A 19,347-nucleotide genomic window follows, 5' to 3' on the forward strand; every position below is an offset into this window, starting at 1 on the left:
AAATTATTTCCCTGTAATAAGTGAAGGCGCTACTTGTAAGTAACACTAAGGAAGACATTTGTGACAGATTTTAAAATAGGATTTCAACTCCCTGGGGCTCGTGTATCAGTGGGAGCAGAATTTGGCAGGGTCGTTTTTAATAATTCTGTAGTGAATGCATTCCAGCCCTGCCTGTTCATTGTTGCAGAATGGGAATGGTCTCGCATTTAAACTTCAGAACACATTTGCCATGTGGTATAAAGCAAGAATAAACAGGCAGATTTTGCATTCAAACCCTGCACGGTGGGACTGGCTGGGAAAGTCTTGATTGCTGCTGTTTCAAAGTTTGCCCTCTCCCCCCCCTTCCCCATGTTAGAAAACAAAGATTATAAATTATTCAGGGTTTAATTCTGTAAATGCACGATGGAATTTTATTTCAGAGGGAGGGAGGATGGGTGAGAGCTGGGGGGGGGTGGTGGAAGAGGAGGTGAGTATATGTACAAGAACAGGGCCCTCTTCTTACTGCCCCTCTGTGCGCGCTTGATCCCGTGAGTTCACATGAAGCTGTCAGAATACAAAGCCAAAGCAGAGCATCTCAGAACACAGAAATTTCTGCCACTGCCAGGAATTCCCTTGTATGAAAAAGATGTTGTGAAGGAGTGTTAAATGGAAATTAGTTCTGCGTTTGCAAACACTTCCAGGATGTGCCGGGCGGCTGGTGTGACTACACGTTCCGAACGAGGAGGAGGAGGTGCCATTACCACTGCTGCTGGAAACTTTGATACAGAGAGGATGCCTTTTTATTTTTTTTCCAGAGGCCTCCAGCATTCGTCTTAGCTCATCGGGGCTTGCTCCAGGCATCACATTAAAAACTGGCCGCGGATTGACACAGCAACAGTTTGAAATCAACATGTACAAGTATGCTGATCAGCCCCAAACATGACACGGGTAGGGTACGGGGCTTGGACGATAATATCTTAGCCCCCCAGCAAGGGAGACAATGGGATGGGGATACAATGCGCCACTTGTGGTGAATGGGAGGAGTGGGGATGAAATCAAGACACCCACAGAAATAAAACATGGCCAAAGAGTGTCTTGTAATTACTTCATTATTCATTGAAGACCTGATTTTAAAATATGCCTGGTACATCTCTAGGAGCATGTACAATACTGAACCTAACAGGCAACGATTACAAACAAAAGGCCCTAATAAATACCCTAGGCCAGCTCCTAAGTGGATTAGCACTGTTGAGATCACTGGAGCAGTGTATGCAATGCATGCGTGTGTGCCCCTGAACCAGCTGTGCCCATAGGAGGATTCCATCTGGCCCCCGAACGCACCTGGAGGATGCCATGTTCTAGACCTACATGGCAGGCTACGCACAGTGTGGGCTCGTATCACATGAGCGAGGTCATGCTGCAGGGAGGATGCCATTTTGCATGCCCATGTAGAACTGCATGCCTGACTAAAAATGTCGGGCCTTGCCCCTGCAATGTGCTGAGTTTCACCAGCTGCGGATCTGAACACTTTTACATAGTGTATTATACATCAGTCCACTCCCCCGCTACATACAGGCAACAGCCAGTGCGTAGAGATGGACTCTGAAGATCAATATACACAGGAGGCTGATTCTCATTTAGACAAAGGCCTCTTTACCCCACTCGAGCAGCATCAAGGGGCTTTAAAGTGAATACAACTGTAATTCACACACACTTTAAGTCTTCTTTACTCTGCCAGAGTGAGGTAAAGGGGCTTCCGTTTAAGGGAGAAGGTGGCCCAGCTCTGCCAGGGCCCAATTCAGTTTCCATTACAGTCAACGGGAAGATTCCCATTGACCTCAATAGAAGTTGGCTCAGGGCCTCATCCTAGTGAAGGAAGTGAATTCAGGACTGCAGAGGCCTTGACTGCACACAGCCTGCTACCTCCAGTCTCCCACCCTAATAGGAAAGCCCCCATGGAATTAAACAGAAAATGATCAGTTATCTGTAGGATTTTTGGACTATCCTATAAAATGTAATAGCATATTAGATCCCTAATGTAAAATTCCATGGGTGACTTTAAAAAAAAACAACCCTATAGAAATGGTCTCAGTCCCTGTAGGCATGTTTGAAGTAATTGCTACAAACTTCAGTTACATTTCTACAGAGCCCTATTGATTCCATCCCTAACAGATTGCACGGGAATTTTCCATCAATCTGATTCCTAGCACCTAGAATACCCCCAGCTAATTGCAACTGCAATGGCAACACTTGGGAAGCAGGGCTGATGTTCCCAAAAGCCAAGACTCAAACAGATTCTAACCTCATTTAACTTCAGCTAAGCCCACAGTAAGTCTATTTACTTCTTTGGAGACCCCTCAGTGAAATGCTACCAGAGTATCTAGGATCAGAATGAGGCCCATTGGGCTCCATAGATGAGACTCAACACTTTGAATTGCATCTGACACTGGCCCAAGAACTTGTCAAAGATATTGATGATGTAATTAAATTACAGCTCCATTACAAACTTCTTTTTGTAAAGATATCTTCATGACCAAGGATCTAAGCATCAACCTATCATTAAAGGGTACAAGAAACACAAAGGGTTGATGTTTGGCTCAATACAGAAGTAAAATTCTATGGTCTGTGTTTATAGACTACATGAGCTCAGAGTCTCTTCTGTCCTTAAAAATCTATGATACTTCTCTCACATACACTAGTGTGAATCAGGAGTAACTCCATAGAAGTCACTGGCAAAACTAGTGTTACAAATGAATCAGACCGTTTAGCGTAAGTATATCAGTTCCATCTGGTATTTAGCTGTGACTCTCTTATACCTTTCCCAGACCCGAAGAAGAGCTCTGTGTAGCTTGAAAGTTTGTCTCTCTCACCAACAGAAGTTGGTCCAATAAAGCTTGTCCCCTACATTTTAGGGGCAGATAGTTTAGCTTAGGATCTCATTGGGTTCATTTTATCTACATTAAATCAAAACAAAAAACAAAAGTGTGTAACCAACCGCTAACCCTTAGGGGCCAGGCTCTCTGCTGGTATTAACTGGCACTGCAACATTGATTGCAGGGGCCTCTGTACTGCTATGTCATGCAATGTGACGCATCACTTCCCCTCTTGCCAAATTATCTCGCTACTCCGCCCAGGAAGTGCCCGAGTGTAGGAAGTTAGGGCTCTGGAAGTGGAAAAGCATGGATGATCTTAACCTTTGAAACTGGTCTTTTGATTAGATGTTCCCATCTGATCTGGAAAACTGTAACTTTCCAGACAAATGAGATGGGAGAGCTTTTGATTATGCAAGGTCTGACTTTCCCAATGAACTGAACGCCATCCTAGCTTGAACAATCATTAAAATCCTACTGCATGAAACACACAGTATTCTCTTGCTAAGACACAGCCGACCGGTCACTGTGTCTGCAGACATTTCTCTTCCCCTACCCCTTGTTTCAGTCACTCTGAAAATTGCTAAGCACTAACGATAACCTGTAGCATGGAGACCAAACCACGAGCCTTCCGTGCTATGGGGAGAGTTGTCCCTGGTGCAGCTGGATGGGGAAGAGTATATGCACTCAAATGACAAAGCAGCATTGGCCACTTGTTTTCCAAAGCCTAAAACAATTTTTAAAAGGTCACTGCCATAACTGAGTATGCAACATTTGGGCTGAGGCGTGGGCATGGCTGCAGGGGACTCTAGGTAACAGAGAATGCAGTGCTGGGCTGGGCAAGGACCCTGGGGAAATGGTATTCACTGTTCATTGCACATACTTTTAAAGCATCACTGTGTGTTTTAGAAGTGTCATTGCACACACATGCATCACTGCGATTTAGAGCCTTGCTTAGGGCGGCTGATTTCATCTCTAAACCATAGGAAAATAATGCCTAAAATACAGGTTACAATAAACTCAGAGCATGGGGCAGGAAGGAGCAGAGATTGCACTAGAGCAGAGATGAAGCTGTACAGGAATCCTGACCTTTCTGCTCCTTCCATATGTACCGAGTTCTTCCGAGGTGCACCTGGAAATGCACGTGGTCCCTTCCACATACACGCCCCTCACCTGCACAATCTGTGACTACGCTGGGCAAAATACATCCTGGGTTCAGACATGCTAGAGCTCATCCCTTGCAGTCTCATCTAATACAAATGAGGCCAATTGCATTTCAGGAAAGAGATGTTTTTTAAAAATCCCCCTCACTTTAAAAACGCTGAGAAGGCCAAGAATGCACAACTCACCATAGTCTTTCTTGCAGTATTTCTTCATGTTAATCTTCAGCTTCCCCTTGGACGCCTTGCAGTATGAGTCACAATCTGTAGGGGGGAGAGAAAGCGAGAGGGCAAGAAAAGATTAACAAAACAAATTAGCCTTAAAAATGCATAAAAGGCTGGGGGAGGGGGAAGTGAGAAAAGCTGCAGGCTGCCATGAATAAGCAGCATGCCTGTGATATCCATCTGCCAGGCCCCGATTGGGTCGTCTAGCAGGGGCATTCAGCAAAACCTTCCTTTCTAAAGAAAGCCTTTTACAAAGGAAGCCATCCTCCCTCCTCCCCGCCTGACGAATCCCTTTAGCTGTCTTCGCCGGGCTGCCTCTGCCTTCATGGGAGAGCCCAGGGCCTCCCTTATTGTGCCACCCAGCTCTTTTGAGAGCCACACAAATTCCCCCTGTTCTTAAACTGCAAACTGGAGCCTGATTAAAGCCCACAGAGGCCTCATTGTCACCCCTAACCCAGGCCTGTGGCAGGCTTTGGCATTCATTGCAGAGAGATTCTGGCTGGGGTCATGCTCCAACAAAAGAGGTCAGAGAGGAAATTAGCAGCCCATGAAGCATTAGCAAAGCCTTTTGGTGTCCACTCTACTGGAGTGTGCAAATAAAATACCCCAGTAGGAACATTTCATTTCTAATGGGCCCTACTGCTGTGACATGATGATTTTACTCCTCGGAACATCGGCCTGTGTTCCACTGCCACTAATGTGATGGAGCCGGGACTGTTGCTCTGGCAGCGCTGGCAACATAGTGCTGTGTTGGCTGCATTTCAGCCCACTGGGTACGGAGTTATTCCCGGTACGTCGGCGGCTCCTCCCGGCTCGGATTTTGGCAGAGCCATTCCAGTTTTGACAGGGTGGGTCTAAGTCTGGCCACATGGCTGGAGCAGACAACACAGCATGAGGCATATGTGCTGCAACGTGATGACGTAACAGCAGTACACCGCATTGCCATAAGAACGTAAGAGCAGCCAGGCTGGGTCAGACCAAAGGTCCATCTAGCCCGGCGTCCTGTCTTCCGACAGTGGCCAGTGCCAGGTGCAACAGAGGGCAAGAACGGAACAGGTCATCAGCAAATGATCCATCCCCTGTCGCCATGACACTCCACTGTGATGGGCAAATATATTGGCACAAGGTGGTGACAAAATAACATCCCATGCAACCATGCGATGGCCGTGTTGTCATGGCCACACTGCATCTTGGCACTGTAACAATTTTAAATGACTTCGATGTTGGTGCTTCCACCATTGGCTTTAGAGGTTCTCCCCGAAGGGAGGGGGAAATGTAAAGGGAGTGAAAGTTTGACTCAGGCAGGAGGCCAGACTGAATCAGGGCAGATATCAACACAAAAATACCCACTCTCCAGCATCTCTCTCACCCCCTCCCATTTTTAAGCAGTTGTTTTGTAATCCTTAAAAAAATGCAAATGCCATTGAAATGCCACTGAGAGGCACCAGAGCTCTGTGACTGAGGGCTGGGGAGGAGGAAAGCAGGAAAGGGAAGCAGTGTCAGTAAAGGGCAAGGCTGCCAGGGCACAAGCAGCTGATGGGAAGTTGCAGGTGACTTTCTGACACACCTCCCCGAGCTCATGTTCTGACCCGATTCAATCTGCTGCTGGAGAGAAGCCTTTGGAATGTTCTAAAGAGAACCGTGCAGTTTCTGCCTGCATCTCCGCTAGCGCTGGACCCGATCTTCTGAAGCTGCTTGTAGCACCATTGCCGCTTACAACCTTGTGGCCATTCTACCTCTATTTCCCCTTCATACAGGCCCCTTAAAGAACTCACTCAGTCTCCAGTGACCTGGTGAGGTCAAATCCCCTAATTCACTCTTCACCAGCACTCCTCAGGCTGACAACAGATTTTGTCAAATGTCCAGAACAAACACACAGCTTCTCAGCTCACCTTCTCTCCTGTAACTCCAGCATGGTCTGGCTAGGACTCTGAACCAGCATAACTTGCTCCTCATAGCTGCTCTGTCCATCAGCCCCAGCTCCACACAACATCCTGTTTCCCGAGCATCCCCTGTTTACACCCAGGCCACCTGTACTGCCTCTGGCAAGCTCAGCTACTTTCCCAGCCATGCCCCTCTCTGCAGCATCCTGCTGCCTTTTATATCAGAATCACTAGATTCCTCTCAAGTGGGGTTCATCTTGCAATCAGGGCTGCCTTAGCCCCAGGCTTTCCAACCCATACACAAGCCACCCTGTTACACTGCTCTTATTATTTGCATTACGGTAGTGCCTGGAGGCTTCAGCTGAGATCAGGGCCTCATTGTGGTAGGTCTTGTCCAAACCCATAGGGAGAAATGGCCCTTGCCTGGAAGACCTCACAATCTAAATAGACCAAGGGTAAAGGGGTAACAGAGGCACAGCGTGGGGAAGTGACTGGGAACTAGGAACATCTTACCCACCACTCTCCTAACCTTGGAGAGGTGCAGAAAGAATGAGAGGTTTCTAAGCCTACTAGGGCCTTTGTAGTTGCAATAGCTATTTGAAACTTGAGTTACTCTCCAGAATTGCTGGGGAAGTTTGTTCTATTGAACCTGTGCTGACTCTGGTGGGAAGTCAGCACTCCAATGCGTGACAAAAACACAGACCTCTGCATTAGCCCACTGACTTCTGCTGGGACATACCAGGCATGCCTAAGTAGAAAGCATCAATTGTGCCAACCTTACTCCTCAGTGTATGTATCCTACTCCATGAGTACTGCCACAGATTTCTATGGAGCAAGTTACTACTCAACAGGAGCAAGAGTATCAAAATACGGTCCTGTGTTAGGTAGAACCAGTTGGAATGCACCTCCTGTATTGCTAAATATACAAGGTACAGCCAGGAGAAGTGCAGTTGCCCAACACCTTAATGTTCCATTAGTTTCAAAGGAATTCCAGTGGAATGGTATCAAATCAGCACCTATCCCAAAGGACCAGGAGTCAGGTTTTCAAAGGTATTTAGGCCCCTAAAGATGCAGATAGGCACTTAGTGGAATTTTCAAAATGTTTAGATGCCTAACTTGATGGGAGTTAGGTGCCTCGGTGCTTTACAAATCTGGGAGAATTCAAATCACCTGATCCCAGACCCGGCCAATTGTTTTGGTGCCAGGTCATGTTTAAACCCAGAAGCAGATTATTTTCTGGTTCTGATTGGGATATGGCCACAGTCTTGCTAAGAGACCAAGATGATAGAAATTCCATGATGGCTAATCTTCCAGACTTCCACCAATTAGGGCTAAAATCTTGCAAGATCTCAAAATCTAACTCTGATTCCACCTCCAACCCAAGCCCTAGCCCCCAGGCTAATCCTAACCAAATACACACATGGCCTCATCAGCCCATCTCCATTCGCTCCTATTGTTCTCCAGACACTAGTCTCTTGACTGCTATCAACTTTATTCCCATCCCTCAGAAGAGTGCAAATGATGATAAATTGCTTTGTGCTCTCTAAATATGATCTAATCAAAGTTGGGGCCAGAAGCAAAACCTATCATTTGAAACAACACGGTTTTCCATGCCAGAAGCCCTGCTGAGATTCCCTACCATGTTCCCAACCTGCCAAGAACCTTTTAAATGGAAAAGAATAGCCGAGGGCCAACGGATTACAGAAATCATTACGGCTTTTTGTTTTCTTCTTCTAATGTGACCCTGAATGTCAAGCAAGACTTGAAGTCTGTCCAATAAAAGATATTACCTCACCCACCTTGTCTCTCTAAGCAAGACTTGAAACACACTGGAACAGAGAGTGGATATCCCATAAAAGCATTGGCAGAAAGCTTTAGCTGGAATCTTTTATAATATCTAGCCCTTTCTTTCACTAACCCTATAGGGCTTGCATTCTGACAATCATTCAACTGCTCCATCCTCAGAGGTTTCCTGTGTAATCCTTAAACCTGTCTGCGTGTCATACCCTCTGTAGGGGTAGAGAAGGGCCAGAACTTGGTTGCAATTCATATAAAGGAGATTCTTTATGGAGGCTGCAGTCACAGACAGATCCCATGGTTCTCTCTGGCTCTCAAATTGTACTGACTAATGTCACCATGAAGAGCTACCCTAAGTCCTGGCCTGAACTTTGCAGTCATGGAAGGAACTGCTGATTACCCTGAATTCCCTTTGTTCAGACTACAGGAGATGCACTCTCCTCTTTTTGCAGTGACACTAAATGGCAGGCCAATGTTTGCAGTGGGCCAGACAACACCAAACCATCCTTTGAGGGCACAGGCCATGTCCAAGATGGGTTATTTTAATGTCGACAATGCTGAGGTCCTGTGAAAGGTTCCAGATGATGAACACTGAAAGAAAACTTGTGTGGAAGAGTCTGCAAAGAGAACAAGGCCCTGACCTAACCAGAACAGACAGGGCTCTGCCCGAACACATCTGGCTAAGCAACATGCAGATCTGAGACAAGCAATCAGATTCATTGAATATGCAGCTAATGGGATTCTAGTCAGGAACAATGGGCAGGATGTTTTCTGGATACTAATGCACTACGATGATGATTATTACCAACACTTTGCCTTCCTATAGCACTTGTCATTGCAAGATCTCTAAGCTTTATAAATACTCACTAATTAGGCTTTGTAATACCCATTTCACAGAAGAGAAAATGATGCACAGAGAGATGATTTATCCAAGGCCATACAGCAAGTTAGTAGCAGAAGAAACTAAAACCCAGGAGTTCTATCAATCTGCTGCCCTAACGGCAGGACAACACAGGGAGCAAGTTACCACATCCTGATACTTGTACCAAATGAAGTGAATGAAATGAGCAGCAGGGGTATAATGTTAGTTATAAGCTAGAGCAAAAATACCCTCTTGGATGAATGGCTAATGGTTGCCCAGCCAAATCTACCCCTGATGGTGGAGGCTGCCTTGTGTCTGCTAGCTGGTGGGGGGACATGACGAGTAGACAGAGTCCCTGATCTGGGTCAAAGCTCACTTTGGGAGTGCACCACCTCTGCTAAAACCAAACAGGAGATTGTCATTGACTGAGCCAGCAGGAGCCGTTCTGAGCATGTCAATATGGGAAGGCTTTCTGTCCATCTCCTATAGCTTGCCCTGTCTTAGCATCAGGTCCAGAAGTACTGCTGCTAGAGAAAGTGGGATTAATCCCAAACCAAGAATCACCCTGGCGTTTGTCTGGAACCATGCATCTCTTCAGGAGCTTCAGAGAAGTTCAGCAATCTTTTCTCGTGGCTTAAATTCTCTGCATTTCCCAATCACCAGGCTGTTCTCATAGTATTTTCAGTTGGGCTGAGATTAGGCACTCCAAGAAACCTGCCCTTGTGAGGTTTCCAAACCCATGAGCCTGGGATAAGATTCAGAGAAGTATCCAAACTCGACTGACTCTCCAGACCGTATGAGCTCGGCCAGCCAGTATGTACTTCCTAAACGGATATCACATTGAGTCAGCAATCAGCACATTGGAGCACCGCGGGCTCAGTCCTGCTTTTAGGGCAGGGAGTAGCATTGGGGCTGGTGATTTTTAACATGACAGGAAACAGCCTAACGGTGCCCAGCAGGGATTGCTGGTAGCTGTGGTGTGAAAACATCCTCCCTGCTTCAGCAGCTGTGGATATGGAGATACTGTGAGCCTCATGCACCAGGTGGAACCAGTTTAGTTCTTAATTAACTATCTAGTTCTCTGTTCTGGGCCTGGCACTCCCTGGCTTTCATCACTGTCAATGAAGAGTAATTCCACTGAAGTAAGGGAGAGCTGGATCAGACCTTCCTACTCTGTCCTCTCTTCCTTTTTCTTCCTCTTCACATCTCTACTTTCTGGGCCAGGGCCTCAACTGGGTTAAATAGTACTCAATGGGCCAATTCCCCAGCTGGTATAAATCAGCATAGCGCTAAAGAAATCAGGAGGGCCAGATCCCAACTCATGTAAATCAACGTAGCTCCAGTGAAGTCAATGGGTCAGATCCCAGCAGGTGTGAATCCGCAGAGCTCCATTGGAAATCAGTGCTGATTTACATCATTAGTGGATCGGGTCCCCTGGCTCTCTCTCTCTGTCTTTCACCTTCTGAGCTCTCTCCTTTCTCAGACTGCTAGATAACCCACTGGAGACTGTTTCGGATGACAAATTAAATCTCTGAAACAAAGCTCAGATTTTGTGTTTGCGAATGAGCTGTTCGCATACTTAATATTAAAAAGGTTACCTTTTAGCCAAGCCAAATGCACACAGAGAGCGCTGTAGTTTATTACACTAACGTTGCCTAATGATTAAAAAAAGATTCCGCTCGAGTCCATGAAACATCATTTCAACAGCTCAGACTCCGGTGGAAAGATTTACTGTGCTGCTGCTCCCTTGCTGAAAGCTGATTGCCGAGCCAAGCTCCAAGGGTTGCTGGGTGCGGCGGTCGGAAGTGGGGAGGAGACGCGACTTGCTGACAACTGGAATACGCTGAGCACTGCTGCAACGCATACAGACCATTAAAGGGATGCAGGATTCTCCCTGCCTAAATTATTTCTCCCTGTGTTCTTCCTCGCCATACACCCATTGCCTACCAGGCTGAGTGGGAGTGGTCTGATCGTGAAAGGTGCTGAGTATCCACAGCTCCCACTGGCTTCCATGAGAGATGCGGGTACTCTCTTGCACACCTCATGGGTTAACAAGGGCCACCCATGGGGTAATCCTCTCCAGACGAAGGACATGGCTGAAGCATCAAGAGCGGGAGCTGCTTAGCAAATAGGTGAATAATTTTCACCTTAGACATTCTACTCACCCACTGTCTCCAGATGTAGTGATAGAGACCAGGATGACACAGGGCCTGCTGCGAGAGGGAGGGGAACCTGTAGTGTAGTGTAGGAACTGAGCTGTAAGGGCAATAGGGAAGAGTTGAGTTGCCATTTGTCCTGGTCCCATGGGGAGCAGTCCTGGGCTTGAGGTTTTGCCCTCTACTCTGCCTCTCAGGGATGGGCTGGAGGACAGAATCAATCCTAGCTTTTTCTTAACCATTACAGCTGCTGCCATGTCACTGTTCGGTAATGTTTTGGCGGCCATAGCGCTAAAGGGCCAGGTGACTTCCTTGAGTGGGTGGAGACTTTCCACCCCAAACAACTCCTTTGTTTTGAACCTTGCTTCTCCGGCGAGAAAGCTGGGTTCTCCCATCTCTTCTTGCCTGACAGACAGGATCTCTTGCTTGAGAACCTAGCGTGCTCTCCCCCTGTACCCAGCCAGCACAAATTGCATCTGGGATCCGCTGACTCACAAGGTTACACTGGCGCTCTCATGGATTAAAATCTATTTAACAAGGAGCAGGGCCGTCCCTAGTTATTCTGGGACCCTACGCAGCCCCCCACAGGGGGTGGTGTGGGGCCCCAGGCCTCTGTGGGGAGGTGAGTGGGCAGGCTGGCCCCAGGCCTCTGTGGGGGGGGGGTCTGGATTGGGGGATGGGGGGAACCATCCCCCCAGCACTCACCACTGGCGCACCTGTGGCCAGGTTGCTGCACTTCCCGCTGCCGGTGAGTGCAAACCCGGCCCTGCTGCAGAGCTCAGGGAAGTGGGGGCAGGGCTGGAGCGGGGAAGAGGCGGGGTGGGGACGGAGCAGGAATAGGGGCCCTGGGGAAGAGCTGGAGCAGGGGCTGGAGCAGCATGCAGCTGCGCAGGGCACCGGGAAATTTGAGGCACCAAATTTCCCGGTGCCCTACGCAGCTGCATACTTTGCATATGGGTAAGGACGGCCCTGACAAGGAGAAACCACAGTACAACTCAACACTGGTCACTAGTCCAGCATCTTCCACCTGAGGGCTCAAGTGCATTACAAACCTGAACTAACCGAACCATAAAAACTCCCTTCATTGTATCATCCCTGTTGCCAACAGATGGGGAAATCAGGGCCCAGAGAGGTTTAAAGAGCCAGTTTTCAAACGTGGACACCTAAATCCATATCCTTGACTCTAAATACCCATTTTAAGCACCTAAATTCTGATTTAAGGGAGTAGATCAGCATTTGGGTGGCAAACAAAGGACATCAAATGCGTACTTTAGGCATCTATTTAGAAAATTGAAAATACAGGAAATCTGAGGCAGGGCTAAAACCCAAACCTCAAAATTCCCAGATATATGTTCCTCCCACCAGCCCATGCTTCCCTTTTCGATGGGCTGAAGATATTGCCAATATCAAAGAGAGGGAAAACATCATGAAAAAAATCCTACCATTTATAATGGGAGTGACTGGATGGTTTTCCATGAGAAAACATGAACTGGGAAGGCAGTTGCTGAGTCTGAGTGTAAACTGAGCAAGAGGGAGTTTGGAAAGACGCAATTGGTACTACTTGTTTTGAGAGTGATTCAAGGTCTTAGAGCAGGTAGCAGGCGGCTGTTTTGTGTCCTTTTCAGCTTAGTAAAATATGTCAGCAATGCATTTACAGGCTTCATGGCTCTGCCTGTCCCCTTGATCTAGCTAACTCTCTGGCCGTGTGAAGGGCTTCCGCGGCTAAACACCTTGTTTGTTTTATTAATTTTTTTTCTCCCGAAAAAAATCACTTTAGTTTAAAAAACAATGTTCTCCCTCCATCTTTTCAGGAAGTGTTAGTGCTGGTGAGAGCCAGGCATGGTGCAGTCAGGTGCTGGACAACCAGCCACACTCAGCTCAACCAGTGCACCTCCTTCCTGATCTGGGAGTAAGCTGAGTGAATAAGGGCTTTTTTGGTTCAGGAACTAACCTGAAAAGTCCAAAAAAATTTTCAGATCGATTCAAACTGAAACTATATTTTTGGATTTTTTGCTGAATCAAAAAAAGAAAAAGAAAAACTTTCATCTAGGTCAACCCAAAACAAGTTTTTTTGTTTTTTCATTTTGTTTTTGGTTAATTTTTGGGTGGTTTCCTTCCTCCCCCTTTTTTTTTTCTAAATGAACCACCTTTCTAAGAAAAATGCTTTTTGAAACCGAAAAATGGAAATAAAATGTTTTGAAATGGTCAAAATGAAATATTTGACTTTTCAGAATTTTTTTTTTTGACATTTTTTTCAGGCCAAACTGTTGTCAAATTCAATCCAAATTCACTAATTGTTTCAATGCTCCCCAAAATGTATTTTTTTCTCCAAATTTAGTATTTGCCAAACATTTTCTGCCCAGCTCTAGCTGGAACACGTGCAAGGCAGGGACTTCCCATCATACCCAGTTGCACCCTGGCTTTAGGATGCCTACTAGTGTTCACAAGGGGAGGCTAAGCTGCAACCAGGAAACTTACTTCACTTGTGATTTAAAGATGATCTTCACAACACTACTAAAACCATACTGCCGTAGTGGAAACCAAATGCCGCTCAGATATAAAGTGTTAGAAACATTTAAAATCATTTTCAGATTTGGGTGCCTAACCTAATACTGATGTAACTGCCTAAATATAGATTTAGGTGCTTAACATTAAGCAACCAGATTTGAACATTTGGCTTTAGCCCATCCGTGACTGAAACTCACCCCCAGGCCCCGCTTCTGCTGCACAGTCACAAGGTTCAGATGCACCATGGATTGCCATCTTTCACCTGCTACAACTCAGAAAGCCTCCCCTCCATGAGAAGGCTGCAGAAGTTCTAGAATTAGTGCATACAGGCTGTCTGCTGGTGTGAGGTGAATCTGGTTGTCCCCCCCAGTAGTAAGCATTCTTCAAAGTGTTCGAGTGTTCTGGGCCTTTTGGGTATGAAGTCAGGCTGTCATAGAGCAGAGCAGGGACTACGGAGTGTTTGGATTTCAAATGCTCCCAACTCTGGCACTTCATCCTATTACAAAGATCGGGTTAGTCTGAGAAATTCAGATCTGGGTCTTGCTTTGTATCTCAGACACCCCCAAAGGGTTCTGGATCTAGGGTGTTGGTTTGGGCCTCTCTGTTAAAAAGACAAGACTGTAGGGAAAAACAGGCTTCACCTCCCCCTCCTCTCCATCCCCCTCCTTCACCTTTTCCCCCCAGATGCCCCCTGTACGCTCCAGTGCTGCTGTATTGTAGATGTGACTAGTAGAATGAATGAGAGGAAGGCTGTATCAAGAGGCAGCTGATGGAAAGTAAAAGACCCCATTTCAACTTGTTATGTAGCAGAATGGCTCCTACCCTGTTTATCTATTGTGCAGGTTTTAAAGAAAGCCTAAATGAGGTTTATAAAGTGCTTTGCAATTAGGGTTGCCAACTTTCTACTTGCACAAAACCAAACACTCTTACCCCGCCCCTGCCCCACCCCCTTCTCTAAGGCCCTGCCCCCACTCACTCCATCCCCCTCTTCCTCTGTCACTCATTCTCCCCACCCTCACTCACTGGCTCATTTTCACGGGGCTGGCTCAGGGGGCTAGGGTGCAGGAGAGGGTGAGGGCTCCAGCTGGGAGTGTGGGTTCTGGGGTGAGCCCAGAAATGAGGAGTTCAGGGTGCAGAAGGGGGATCAGGGCTGGGGCAGGGGGTTAGAGCACGGGCTCCAGCTGGGGGTGCAAACTCTGGGGTGGGGCTGGAGATGAGGAGGTTGGAGTGTAGGAGGGTGAGCTGGGCTGTGATTGAGGGGTTCGGAGGGCAGGAGGAGGATCAGGGCTGGGGCAGGGGGTTGGGATGAGGGTGTGTGTGTGAGGTCTCCGGCTGGGGGTGCGGGCTCTGTGGTGGGGATGGAGGGTTAGGGGTGCAGCAGGCTGGGATCGAGGGGTTCGGAGGACAGGAGGAGGATCAGGGTTGGGGCAGGGGTTTGGAGCCTGGAGGGTGGTCGGGGTGCAGGCTCCAGGTAGCGCTTACCTCAAGCAGCTCCTGGAAGCAACAGCATGTCTACCCTTCTGGCTCCTACACGGAGACGCAGCCAGGTGGCTCTGCACGTTGCCCTGTCCACAGGCGCCGCCCCCGCAGTTCCCACTGGCTGCGGTTCCTGGCCAATTGGAGCTACTGGGGTGGCACTTTGGGCAGAGCAGCGCACAGAGCCAACCAGACAGACAAAGGCCCGGTCAGCAGTGCTGACCCGAGCCACCAGGATCCCTTTTCGACGGGGTGTTACAGTTAAAAAGCAGACACCTGGTCACCCTATCTGCAATGGTAAAGTACCAGGTGAGTGCTATGTATGATTGCAGTGGGGGAGGTTTAGATTGGATATTAGGAAAAACTTTTTCACTAAGAGGGTGGTGAAACACTGGAATGCGTTACCTAGGGAGGTGGTGGAATCTCCTTCCTTAGAGGTTTTTAAGGTCAGGCTTGACAAAGCCCTGGCTGGGATGATTTAACTGGGATTTGGTCCTGCTTCGAGCAGGGGGTTGGACTAGAAGACCTTCTGGGGTCCCTTCCAACCCTTATATTCTATGATTCTATGATTGCTAAGGTTCCCAGCTAATACCTGACCGTCTACTGAAATAAAAGGAGTTAGAGCAGTGAAGAATTTGGCCCTGAACTTTTGGACACTTCTTCAAGGTGACCATCCAAATCTTTTGTGCTTTGCCCAGCACTAGAACCACATCAGGCTCCCATCCAAGGAGGACGGTTTTAATATTTCTGCAATTTTACCACAGCTGATGTTTCAGTGGCAACCATTAGAATAATTCTATAGAGTGCCCGTTGTGCTGCCCAGACACGCTCCCTCCAAACTAGCTGCTACTTTATGTCCTTTGCTGGCCTTACGTCCCAGGGGACGGGAGAGGAAGGGATGCTGCAGGAATTGCCTTTTTATTTGCATACTTAGATATTGGACATGGATGGGGGGGGTGTTAAAAATTTACTGTGCCTAAAGCACAAATGGCGGATCATTTTGGCACTGCAGAGGAATTCAATACAAAGCCTGGGTGGGTTTATTAGAGGGGTGAGTGACTTGCTGATTACTTTCAGATTTTGCATTGTGTGAATTGCAATATGAGGCACAGCCATACAGGGGACATCTTCTCTTGGGATTCAGACAGAATTGTGGAGACAAGGAAGGAATATGTATTATTCTGGTTATTTATTTTGGCTTGGAACTGATCAGATTATTATATTTCAGAGCATCCTTCTTTCTTTAGCATAAAAGCAACCTAGTGACAGCCCTTACTGTAGTCACTTTAAGAGCCATGGTTTTAACACTGTTAATTTCTTCTGCATCACCCCACACACTTTATAATATCATTGACAGGGAAATGCTGAGCGTTACCATGAAATATGGTTATCTGCAGAGTCAGTTTAAATCAGGGTGGACCCCTGTAGCTGTGATGAATTACAGTAGTTAATATGTGTAACATGCTTTGAAAATATGAAGTTCTACATAACTGCAAATTATAATTCTTAATTATTATGATTATTGCATTAGAGTGGAATTGCACGCCACTGATATGAACCCCAAATGCACCTCAAAACTCAAAGTTTGGGGAACATTTGCAAGCTATGCTTTTGGGCTGAGCCTGGGATTAAGGTGCCATAATAATATCATAATACTTAGTATTTTATAGGGCTTTCTATGGGCAAAATACTGCACAGATATCCACGAAGGTGGGTTAAAGGACGTGGGTAAAGATTATTATCCCTATTTTACAGATGGGGAAACTGAGACAGAAAGGTGAAATGACTTACCCAAGGCCATCCGATACTTCGGTCTACACTGGACAATTACACTGTTAGAACAAAGTACCCTAGCATGACATTAAACACTCAGGCTCTGTTCAGACTCGGAAAAGGAAGTGTTTAGCAAACATATCAGCTAACAAGGAGAATGGTGTTCAGAAGGGGTGATGGTCACACGTCCAAGGACATGACAGTGCTGGTTTATACTGAGTTAGGTTCTAATATGATACAGTTTTCCAGTGCAGACAAAGCCACACAGAACCAGGATTCAGAACTCAGGACTTTCCATAGCCCAGCACTGGTCTCATTCCTCCAGGGCACGCTCCCTAATATCTGCCACCTCCTGACTTTGTCCCTGGGCCACAGGCATGAAAGGGTAAAGTCGTTGCACCAATGCAAATCGACTCAAATGTTACAATGTAGCATTGATACAGTGTCACTAGCCCAGCTTTTCTCAAACTGGGGTTCCTGACCCAAAAAGGGGTCGCAAGCTTATTGCAGCGGGGTCGCGGTATTGCCACCCTTACTTCTGCGCTACCTTCAGAGCTGGGCGGCCGGAGAGTAGCAGCTGCTGGCAGGGTACCCAGCTCGGAAACAAGCATCACTGCCAGTGGCAGCGCAGAAGTAAGGGTGGTCTGGTATGCAGTGGGGGAAGGGTCATCACAGCCTTCGTTCACTGTCCTCTGAGATCCAGCTCCATCAGACTCAGCCTTGTCTACACTAGCAAGGGTTGTCCGGTAGAGCTATAACGGAAAACTCTTCTAAGGCTTATTTTGCAGGTATAGCTGATACCACTTCCTTGAGATAAATTAGCTACACCTGCAAAAGGACTCTTTTGCCTGCATAACTGCACCTACAGGGCTTTTGCCAGCACAGCTGTGTCAGTTAAGGGGCAGGGCCGGATTAACTGGGAGATACCATGATCACAAAGGTGGTTTTCCCAGGGCGAGGCTCATCCATTGCACTGCAGGTGTGCTGACCCCTGCGATTTCCCCAAATGCAGGAAACTTGACTATATAATTTGTGTTAGTGGGGGACTGCATTCATCCTCTCCCCTGGAAAAAAAAACAAACTCCTAGGCTAATAAAACTATAGCCTTAGGCCCTCCTATTTTCAGGCCCTGCTGTAGGCCCTCCATTCCATATTGAAGTAACAGCTGAGTGACAGTAGCAGGGCCATCGGAAATCTTTCCTCATTAGATATTGCTTTGTACAAATTAATCCATCAGGATTGTGAAATCAATGTATGGTGGTTGAAATATTTTTTGCAATATGTAATTCATATTTAGGCCTTTCCTTCCCATTAGCCTTTGGCCCCTCATAACCTTAATCCAGCCCTGTTCAGGCGGTGATTTTTTCATATTCCTGACATAGCTATGCCAGTAAAACTTTGAAGTGTAGACCAAGCCTAAGGCCACAGGCCAAAGACCGAGTCTACGCTTCAAAGTTACGTCACATGAACTATGTTTGTATGGTTAAAGTGGAACCCCCCAGGGCAGATCCAGTGATACTGGTATAAAAGTGCTCATAGCAGTGTAGCTTTTTCAGGGTCAGCAAAGCACAATACGCTATACCGGTGCTTTATAACAGTATAACTCCATCTGCTTCAGTGCTTTCAAAGTACTTCAGTGCTTTCTAAATAAAGAAAAAGACAAAAAGCCCCAGCCCTCACTGACATAGTTATGCTGGTAAAATTTTAGAAGTGCAGCCCAAACCTAAGATCTGGTCTATGGAGGAAAAGTGTACTGATTTAATAAATCAGTTGGATTTACTGAGCCAATCTAACCTGATCTGGATGAAGCTTAACCTGGTGTAGGTGCATCTGCGGCGGGGGTTTGCATCAGTTTAACTAGATTGACTTTGAAATGGATCTAGTTAAACCAATACCCTCGACTAGCATAGATAAGGCCTGTTTCAAAGAGACACTTATGTTGCAGCGGGGCTGTTCCGTAGCTGAATAACTCTGCACTGATGAGTGCAGTAGGAAGATAAGGTTCAAAATGGCACTCACTCAGGGCAGGACGTGTCAGATGCAAACAGGGAGCCAAACTGAGTGAGGTCTGCAGCCCCACAGGCAATTCCAGCAAGGAATAACTGCCATTAACCTCACTCTTGGAACAAGAAGGTGCAGATAAGCCCTCAGCAATGTCCTTTCTTCTGGCTGAACAAGATTGATTGAAAAACAAATTGGCGCAAATAAAGCATGTAATTAGATTAAAGCCTCTTGCCCGGAGCCGCCGGGTTGGAAACCGAAGCCCAGGCTTGTTGCAGGAGCCAAGGCCCTATTAGTATTCCCATCTCTGCCCCTTTCATCCCCTGCAGCCCGGCGAGAATGCCACATCCAGAAGGTTCTGTTTGCCACCATGTAGTTATAACCCAGCAAGCAGGATCCTTTTGCGCCCCACTGAAGGATACATATTAGAATGGTTTCAGAGGAACAGCCGTGTTAGTCTGTATTCGTAAAAAGAAAAGGAGTACTTGTGGCACCTTAGAGACTAACCAATTTATTTGAGCATGAGCTTTCATGAGCTACAGCTCACTTCATCAGATGTATACCGTGGAAACTGAAAGTCTGCTGCAGTTTCCACGGTATACATCTGATGAAGTGAGCTGTAGCTCACGAAAGCTCATGCTCAAATAAATTGGTTAG

At 46.9% G+C, this 19,347-nt stretch overlaps 1 protein-coding gene and 1 pseudogene across 4 annotated transcripts in view; one reads left to right on the plus strand and one right to left on the minus strand.

Annotated features, from left to right (window-relative positions):
• Positions 1 to 19,347, minus strand: part of NTN1 (netrin 1) — a 280,603-nt gene that overhangs the window by 68,295 nt on the left and 192,961 nt on the right. For all 4 annotated transcript variants that reach the window (XM_075119364.1, XM_075119363.1, XM_075119362.1 and 1 more), the window contains one exon: positions 4,199 to 4,273. In XM_075119364.1, the coding sequence (XP_074975465.1) occupies positions 4,199 to 4,273 (75 nt within the window). The remainder of the gene's footprint in view (positions 1 to 4,198; positions 4,274 to 19,347) is intronic.
• Positions 17,603 to 17,756, plus strand: LOC125621914 (U1 spliceosomal RNA; annotated as a pseudogene).

Source organism: Caretta caretta, chromosome 14 (assembly GCF_965140235.1).
Source record: "Caretta caretta isolate rCarCar2 chromosome 14, rCarCar1.hap1, whole genome shotgun sequence".
Classification (NCBI taxonomy): Eukaryota; Metazoa; Chordata; order Testudines; family Cheloniidae; genus Caretta; species Caretta caretta.